This window comes from Moschus berezovskii, chromosome 5 (genome assembly GCF_049115385.1).
Source record: "Moschus berezovskii isolate FMDL1 chromosome 5, NW_MosBer_1.0, whole genome shotgun sequence".
NCBI lineage: Eukaryota > Metazoa > Chordata > Mammalia > Artiodactyla > Moschidae > Moschus > Moschus berezovskii.
Genome location: NC_142464.1, coordinates 124,210,559 through 124,219,632, shown reverse-complemented (window position 1 = coordinate 124,219,632; position 9,074 = coordinate 124,210,559). Strand labels below are relative to the sequence as shown.

Genomic DNA, 9,074 nt, shown 5'->3' with positions numbered 1-9,074 from the left:
GCTGAGGTCCCCAGAAGGCGGCGGGGTGACTTGCTCGTGACCAGAGTGGGACTCCGCAGCTGGACTGGGAATGGAGTCTCGAGCCTGCGTGCTCACCTGCACAGCTGCAAGTCCACTGTCTGTGGCTGGGAAGTGGACAGGCCCATAAGCACGTCCTGAGGCTCCGCCACCCTGCCCACCCCGTCTGCCCCTGTCCAGGCCTGTGGGCCACCGGGTGGACACCTGAGATGAATGTGACCCCTTTCCATGGCCACTGCCCTCCTGAGGCTTCGCTGCTCGCCGCTAGGACAGTGACAAGACCGTACTGTCCCCCTGCGCCCTGCACGAGCTAGTGCATTCAGCTGCCGGCCCTGACGGCCAGCTCTAGTCCTGGCCCTTCCCCAGCCAGCAGCCTTCAGTGGCTCCCCATCACTTTGCAAACTGAGAACCCTATCCTTCAGCTTTCCAGCACAAACCCTGTTCTCCAGCCCTACCCCTCCCCAGGTCCCCCCATCAGGGGCCGCACAGGACCGCCCTCACCAGAGCCCTTTCATCTCCATGACTCTGGCCGCCAAGCGCAGCAGCCTCACCCTATTCACAGCCAGAGAATCATGACCCAAAACACCCTGGTTTCCTTCTTGTACTCATCACCGAGCCAGCCAGCCAGACGAAGGTCCAGAAAGACCAGGTGCTCAGGAGAGGTGAGGAAAGGGAAAGTCACACAGTTGGGAGAGGCGTCTTTCTAAGCGCTCATGGTCCCGAGTCTGCGCAGACCTGGCCCCAGGAGCGCTGCTCAGGGGGGCACGCGCCCCCAGGCGACTCTCCAGCCCATGGCTCTGTTCACGCTGACATGACCGGCAGCAGTGGAGAGCTGGCAGCAAGCCCAAAGTTGGGGGCCCACTACCCTGGGGGCACGCCTCTTCCTGGGTTTCTCGTCTGGTGATCTGACCGTCCGCTGGCCCAGAGATGGGGTCCAAGCCCCTCCCCTCGCTCCCCATGGGGGCTGTGACGTGAGAGCAGCTGAATTCCGGTGACATTCCATGCCCCTTCCACACACACCCCGACCTACACACCGCCGGCCACACCCACGTGTACTGAGAACCCGTGTTGTGAGGAAGCCCAGGCAGAGGGGGTCCTTCTCTGACACCAGCGTCAGCTCCCAGATAAATGAGCCACAGAGCCTTCAGGAAAGTCCCCCTCCCCCTAAGCGGGGGCCCAGACACCATGCAGTGGAGACAACCCACTCCGATCCATATACACCATGAGCACACTGGTAAATGGTGGTTTTACACCCTGAGTTGAGGGGAGATGTGTGATCGGTCTGTGGTGATTGGAACAAAGGCATCTCTGCGGGGTTAGGACATGGTGGTTAGAAAATCATTGCTACTTTTATCAGTATCAAATTCCTGGGGTATACAGTAGACTCTATAGACTGTCATCCGACAGCAGGGCTGTGGGGTGGCATGGAGTGAGGTGGGCAAATGGAATTTGCATGAGGGATGCAAGGAAGCAAAACCAAGGTGAAATCTGAATTGTAAGGTGGGCATTCTCTAAAATTACTCAGAAAGGAAAAAGTTTATTAAAAAGTACACGACGGGCAGTGGCTGCTGCAGTTTGCTGACTTCTGATCTATGTTCTTGGGATTTTCCCCACCAACCCGCTCCCCCTGTTTCAGGCGGCACCTTTGGACACTAGGGCTGAGCTGGGAGGTGACCAGGTTCTCAGTGCCCAGTTGAGAAGCGCACCCCTTAGGCTGGGTCGCTGAGGGTTTCCCGGTGGTCCCCCCGCAGAGCCCGGACGTGGTGGTGGGCGGAGGATGAGGAAAAACGAGAGAGGAGAGTCAGTAAGGAAGGGCGGCTGTGGCCGGGGGTGCAGAGCGCCTCAGAGACACGACATCGAGGGGTGACGACTGCGGGCCCAGAGGAGGCTCCTCTTACCTGCCCTTCTGCGCGGTGCCTGAAGCTGACCAGAGACTCGGGCTCTGGTCCTGGGAGCGCCCAAACCTGCTCAGGGCTCTGAGACTTCCGAGTCCGTCTCCGGAGAGAACCCGGACTGCAAGATGACCCTCCTGGGTTGAGTGTGATCAGCCGCCTGCCCTGGAGTCGCAGCCGCCAGCCGGGTCTGCCCCTGCGTGCCAAGCCTCTGCCCACAATCCTCGCCGCCGAGCTCGGGCTCCTCTCCCCTCCAAGTGGGGCAGGATCCGGCTCCGGAACCGCACGGAGCACAGAGGCTGCGGCCTGGGCGAGCGCCGGGGCGGCTGTTTCACGCCTCCCTACCCGACCTGGCGACTCCACTCGCCGCTGAGGCCCCTCGAGACCCTCGCTCTGCCGCCAGGAGGAGCATCCACAGTGCCTGACCCAGCGCCCAGGCCCGCGGAGGAGGGGACGCGTGCTTCAAGCCCCCGAAGACCAGTGCTTGAGAGAAAGGCCAGCTCTCTTCCACCCGGTTCCCCTCACCCCGCCCCCGCGCGCGTGCTCCCTAGAAGCGGTGCAAAGACATCAGGCAGCGCCCCCGCCAATATGTGGCCCAAGCCCGCCCCGTTCCCCACAGCATGGCACAGGCAGGGGTGCTATCACCGGAGGTTTACAGGGGGAGGAAACAGGGTCAGAGAGGCGAGGGCACCCTGCCCAGGGCCACGCAGCCCTGGCATAAAAGAATTGAAATCCAGGCTCCGAGGAACGCCCCCCGCCCCCATTCTGAAGGTGCTCAGAAACCACGGAAGCGACAACAGGCTCTTGGTTTCAAAATCTGTGTGCTCCGGAGACACTGACAGCCAGACCCAGGGAAACCTATTATAGCAGATGGTCACCTGGAGGGCATCTTCCTCGCCCGACGTGTCGTTTCCTCCAGGTCTCTCTCTGGCCTCAGTTTCTCCATCTCTCAGAAGCCCGTCGAATTGGATGATGGGATTAGAAGGAGAATAGCGCGTCTCTCTCAAACAGACGGGGCCGTCGTTTCTCCCCTTGGCCACCCTCGCCTGGCTGGGTACCTCTACCCTGGCGTCTCCCTGACCACGGGCGCCCCAGGGCGCAGGGCATGGGGGACCACCGCTCTTCCCTAAGACCCAGGCTCTCCCGCTTTGGCTCAGGGTCCCCACCCAGGCGATGGAGTTAAACAACAACGAAGTAAGGGCCTGTGGTTGGTCATCCCAGCCCCTCCTGCGGCAGGAAGCGAGGGTCACGGGAGACGGCCCTGGAGTCTGCGTAAAAGACGTGAGGTCTCCAGACCGCGGGGCACCAGAGGTCCTTCCCTGTTTTGTTTTCCGGCCGTCGGTCAGCTGCCTCCCTCCGCTAGGCCTCAGTCCCTCCCGGCATCCCGACGAGCTGCTCTTCGCTCCGGTTCAACTCCGGAAGTGTTGGTGCCAGAAGGGTCTTAGGTCCTGGGTGTCGGAATCCCAGGCCGGCCAGAACCACTTACCATCTGGGACAGTCTCTCCTCGCCTCTGTTTTCCCCTCTGGAAAATGGGGTTGATGCTCCCTCCACCGTGGTTGCTCTGAAAACTAAATCCAGGCGGCGGGCTGCCGCCGGTTGGACGCTGCCCCGGGCTGGAGGCGGCTGTATCTCTCCGCGATAACCCGCGTCCTGTGAAGCCGGCTGCGCCCGCGCGCGTCCGCGCTGCGACCCCGTGAGTCCATCAGAAGGTTTACTCCTGAGCGGCCACAGCGCCGAGGGCGACGGCGTGGGCCGCGATGCACTGTTGTTGCCGCGCTCCCCGCGGCAGAAGTGGGAGGGGACCCCCCCCGCCCCCGCTGCTGACAGTGGGGCTTGCTCCCAAGACCTCTGCGGCCAGGGGTGGTGGCTCTCGCTTCCCTACTAAGGCTGGGGCCTCAGGAGGAGCTGGAGACCCGCTCGCAACTCAGCGTGACGTCGGTGTGACCCCGGACGCGTGGCCCTGCGCAATGGGATTGGGGCGGGGGAGCATTTTCTTACATTTTGAGACTGAATCTGAGAACTGCAGGGTTCTGTCCTACTTCGGGCGTTAAAAGCATATTTCATTAAGTGTAAACATTAAAACATGCCTCAGTTGTGCAGCTTTGACACCGGGGATCGTTAAAAAAAACAATGACCAGCCCATTCTCTTGCGGTTTCCTGGAAGCCCCCGGGTCTTCCTGCCCCGGTATACACACGCACAAATATACCTGCAAGCACACACACACACGTGCACACACACACGTACACACACGTGCGCACACACATCACACACACGTGCGCACACACATCACACACACGTGCGCACACACATCACACACACACGTGCGCACACACACACGTGCACACACACATCACACACACACACATCACACACGCTCGCGCGCGCGCGCAAACACACTTCCTCACGCTTGGTCCAACTCTCTCCCCGCGACGAGGCAATTACGGTCTTTGCCGGACAGCGATTGGCCAGTCTGTCTCTCCTCGGGGCCCCGCAGCCAATGGGTGGGCCCCCGGCCGAGGCCCCGCCCCGCTCCCCCCACCACCCCCGGCGCGGGTGGCTCGGGCCCGGCGATGCATCACGCGGGGCCGGACTGGCGCGACCCCACGCCCGGGCCCCAGGCCGCCTGCCCTCGGCCGCAAGGCTGCCTGCGCGCCCAGCTCCGGGCGGCGTCTCCGGGCAGTGGCGGCGCGCGGGGCTCGCGCCGCGTCCTCGAGCCGAGCCGGCGGCCGCCGGGCCCGCACCGCCCCGCCCCTGCTGGCCCCTCCCCTGCCCTCCCCGCCCCCAGCGGGGCCGGCCCGGGCGGCGACCAGCGCGGCGACGGGAAAGGCGAGCGAGGCTGCTGCCCGGCCGGCTGTCGGCACGCACCCGCTCCCGGCCGATCGCAGTCCGGCAAGGAGGCCGCTGCCTGCCCCGCGGGGCCCGACGCCAGCGCTCCGGGCCGCGGCTCTAGGGCCGGGCCGCGCGTGCGCCGGAAAGTCGCGCGCCACGGTCCCCAGCGGGGCCCCGGGCCGGCCGCGCCCCGGGCGCCCAGAACCCCGAGGAGCCCGGCAGAGCCCGACGGACCCGCGGCCGCGATGCCGGACGAGCTGACGGAGCCCGGGCGCGCCACGCCGGCCCGCGCCTCCTCCTTCCTCATCGAGAACCTGCTGGCGGCCGAGGCCAAGGGCGCCGGGCGCGGGGCCCAGAGCGGCGGCGGCCGTGAGGAGGAGGACGACGAAGACGGAGATCCGGAGGACGAGGACGCGGAGCGGGCGAGGCGGCGGCGGCTGCAGCGGCGGCGACAGCTGCGCGCGGGCTCCGGGCCGAGCGGGGAGGCGCGGGCCCGCGCGCTGCTTGGGCCGGGCGCGCTGGGCCTCGGTCCCCGGCCGCCCCCGGGACCCGGGCCGCCGTACGCGCCGGGCTGCGGCGGCGCCGCGCGCTGGTACTCGCGGTCGCACGGCGGCTACGGAGGCGGCCTCAGCCCTGACAGTGAGTGCGGCGTGGGGAGGGGTGGCCCGGGTGGTGGCGCCCGGCTTCTTCCCATCGCATTTGCTCCGGGACTTTGGGTTCGTTGGCGGCCTTTCTGGGCCGCCCTCCTCCTGTGTCTGCGGTGGGCTCTGGGGTCGTGTGGGGAGAGCCCCTGGGTGAACCGGTTTCGAGGCCCATTCTCCAGGGCAGGGTCCCCCACGCAGGGAGAAGCTTTGGCAGGGTCTGGGTTTCGCCCATAGCCTTGGGAGAGCAATCGGGGGACAGGGGACAACAGCTAAGAAGAGGAAAGAAAGGGAGGGTGAAATAGAGTCGAGAACAGCAGGACACGGTGGGGAGAGGCGGAAGCGAAGAGCGAACAGGAGAAAGATGTTGGGAGAGGAGGAGGGAGAAGTGGGGAAAGAGGAGGTGAAAAATAGAAAACCGAAAAGAAAGCTGCGAGTGATGGGGAGACAGGAAAAAAGGGCTGAAGGACGGACCGGAAGACACGGTAGAGTCAGACTCAGCAAAATGAAGGGGGCACGGTGTGGGGGAGCCCCTGCTCTGGAGCGCGGGGTGGGGGACGGTGGTCTTCCACGGAAGCTGTGTCCGCAAAGCCCCGTCTCCTCTGCCAGCCCCAGACCAGGCCTGGGGCAGGGGCCTAGATCTCCCTGTTGGGTCTCTGCGGCGCCCCTGCCGTGGCTGTGCCAGGCAAGGAGGCTGTGTTCCGAAGCCCCCCTCTCTCCCCTTTCTCGGCCCCTCCCCCCCTTGCCTTTGTTCCCTGCTGAGAGCTCCGAGGCTGGGGGTGGCGGTTTTCAGCCCCAGAACCCACTCACCCCTCTTGCCTGGGCATTCTGCTCTCCCCTTCCCCAGGGTGGCTGCCTCCCTTGGGGCCCTGCCCTTTGGAGGAAGACCCAGCCCTGGGCTTTGCCAGCCCTCGCCCCCTGCACCCCAAACTGCATCCTGCAAGGCCAGCGGGGGACTCAGCCTCCTGCTCTGAAGTGCTTTCAGCTCCTAGCAAAAGTTAGCACAAAAAGAGTGCTGTGGGTGGGGGTAGGTGGTTAGAACCCTGTCACTTCTTGGATAACTCCCTTCCTGGTGTAGGAGTGAGCGCTTTGCAAAGGGACCCACCTCTCTGAACCTATGCCCAGGGAGTCCGGGACCCCCTACCCTCTACATTTCGCTTCCAGGAAACTTGAGCAGGCCTCTTTGGTTATTTGCCCTGAAGTTGAGTGATCAAATGTAGTGCCCTTCTGGGGGTGTTTCTGAAAGGGTCTCACAGGGTGAATTGTGTTCCCCTCCTGCCCCTGGAGTTTTGCCCCAGCCCCACCAGCAGCCCCCAGAGATGTGGTCCTTCCTAGTTCTTATAATGCGGGTTAGGGGTCCCTGTTTTGTACCAGAGCTGACAGGCCTGGCTTGGCTTCCTGTGGCAATACAAGGGTCTCTGAATCTGGGGGACCCCCCATATCAGGAGTGCATGTGCCAGCCTGGAACCTGACCCCTCTTTGGACACAGTGAGGGCTCACACGACCGGCAGTGGGCAGGGACACAGCACACCCGTGCGGCTGCTGTGTGGGGGGTTGTATGCAGCAAGCTGCTCACACCAGCTCACCAGTGTCTGTCGGTGCTCACACTGCGGGCACACCGCTACTTTCAGTGGGCCGGCCTGGCCAGACTCGACTGCGGGAATGCTGACCCGGGGCCTGTGTGCACGCAGAAGGCTCAGCCCGAGGCAGAAGGGACGCGGGCCTGAGTTGGCCTTGCAAGCCCGGAAGTCAGGCGGCTGCCCCCTTTCAAGCTGGGCTTGGAGTCTGGACCAGCATCTGAGTCCTGGGCAGTCTCTCTCACCTGAAGCCATCGTCCTTTGCCAGCCCTGGGGGTGGGGGGCGAGGCACCGACTCACCTCTGGGAGATGGGGTGGAGCTTGGTTCTTCCAGCATGAGCTGGGGTGGGGGGGCTCTGTGGGCTTCTGCACCCCCACACTCTCAGGTTCAATCAGGGCCTCATGGGCTTGGGGTGGCGTGTGGGAGCTGAGTGTTTCTACACAGCCAGAGCTTCACTTGTCTGCGTGCCCTCTGAGCTGACTGTGGGCAGAGACGGCACACCTCTGTGGACATCTGGATTAGGGGCACAGGAAACGGGGGTGAACAGGCCACCCGTGTCACCAGGGAGGAGTTTTGTTGGCCGGTCCTCTGCATTCGCTTATTCTCCGTCGATGGGAATGTTTCTATGCAAGCGGGAATTCTGCATCTTCTCTTAGGAGTGAGTGGGGAGGGATCGTGGCAAGTCTTTGTTTCTGGGTCTGGGGGTCTTGACGGAGGGCTGAGTGCCAGGGGTGAGGTGGTCTCTGTGTTGGTTTTCCGGTGTATTTTTCTCAGAAGGACCTTTCTTTCCTCTGTGAGGTGAAGCCCTGGGGCTGTTGAGTGTTGTTTTGATTCGAAGCCAGTGGTTATGGGAGCCAGTCTTTTTCGTGTGTTTCTGTTTGTGTTTTGGTGTTTCTTTCCTTCCCTTTTTTATTCCCTCTGTGGATGCGCCCGGAGCGTGTTCCCAGCCTGTTGGTTTGGAGCCTAGCTCAGGTCTTCAAGTTCACCTCTGGATGCCCGGCCTCTCTCGGTCCAGCGAGGGGTGAGATCTACCGAGCGTGGTGGAGGACGATCCGTCGCCATCGGCGGAGCTGTCTGGGGACAGTTTCCTTGCTGTGGTCGTGGCAGACCTCACTGGGGTGCGGGGAGCAGCTGGCTTCAGCGACAGGTTCGCGGAGGGGATCAGCCTCCAGAACCAATCCCTGTTCTTCGTTTTTACCCCCTGCAGCCAGCGACCGGGACTCACCGGAGACGGGCGAGGAGATGGGCCGCGCAGAGGGCGCCTGGCCGAGGGGCTCCGGGCCGCGAGCGGTGCAGCGAGAGGCGGCGGAGCTGGCGGCGCGGGGACCGGCGGCCGGCGCGGAGGAGGCGGTGGAGCTGGCCGAGGCCCCCGTGGCGACGGCGGCCGGGGAGGCCCGCGGAGGCGGCCGCAAGAAGAAGACGCGCACCGTCTTCTCGCGTAGCCAGGTCTTCCAGCTCGAGTCCACCTTCGACCTGAAGCGCTACCTGAGCAGCGCCGAGCGCGCCGGCCTGGCCGCGTCCCTGCAGCTCACCGAGACGCAGGTTAAGATCTGGTTCCAGAACCGCCGCAACAAGTGGAAGCGGCAGCTGGCGGCCGAGTTGGAGGCGGCCAGCCTGTCCCCGCCGGGCACGCAGCGCCTGGTCCGCGTGCCGGTGCTCTACCACGAAAGCCCCCCGGCCGCCGGGGCCGCCGCCGCAGCCGCGCTGCCCTTCCCGCTGGCCCCCGCCGCGCCCGCGCCGCCCCCGCCGCTGCTCGGCTTCTCCGGGGCCCTCGCCTACCCGCTGGCCGCCTTCCCGGCTGCCGCTTCCGCGCCCTTCCTGCGGGCGCAGATGCCCGGCCTGGTGTGAGCATCCCCGGCCTGCCGGGCCCACGCCCCGAGGCCAATCGGGATTTGTGCGGAGGCGCCCCCCGGGGGCGTGGCTGAGGCGGCGGAGCCTCGGGGCCTTCGGTCGATCGAGGGTTAGGGGGCGCTCCGGTGGACCCACTGCGCCTCCGGAGCGCAGGCTGCCGCCTCGGGGGCCGTGCCCTACGCCTGTCTGAGGATCGGCCAGAATGTAACAGAGACGCAGGAGATTGTGGCTCCACAGACAGTCGCCAGGCTGGGTCCCCGCTG

The 9,074-nt window shown here is 64.7% G+C and overlaps 1 protein-coding gene across 1 annotated transcript; it reads left to right on the top strand.

The window, feature by feature from the left end:
* Positions 1-4,971: 4,971 nt before the first annotated feature.
* On the top strand, positions 4,972-8,834 carry HMX1 (H6 family homeobox 1). Its single transcript, XM_055434994.2, has 2 exons — positions 4,972-5,380; positions 8,168-8,834. The coding sequence occupies exons 1-2, from the start codon at positions 4,987-4,989 to the stop codon at positions 8,806-8,808; spliced, it is 1,035 nt and encodes a 344-aa protein (XP_055290969.1). The 5' UTR covers positions 4,972-4,986; the 3' UTR covers positions 8,809-8,834.
* The last annotated feature ends 240 nt before the right edge of the window (positions 8,835-9,074 follow it).

What these genes read in the sequence shown, in the direction of transcription:
- HMX1 (XM_055434994.2), top strand. Translation starts at nt 4,987, where the DNA reads ATGCCGGACGAGCTGACGGAGCCCGGGCGCGCCACGCCGGCCCGCGCC. An exon ending in AGGCGGCCTCAGCCCTGACA is followed by an intron (nt 5,381 to 8,167) that starts GTGAGTGCGGCG and finishes TACCCCCTGCAG; the next exon opens with CCAGCGACCGGGACTCACCG.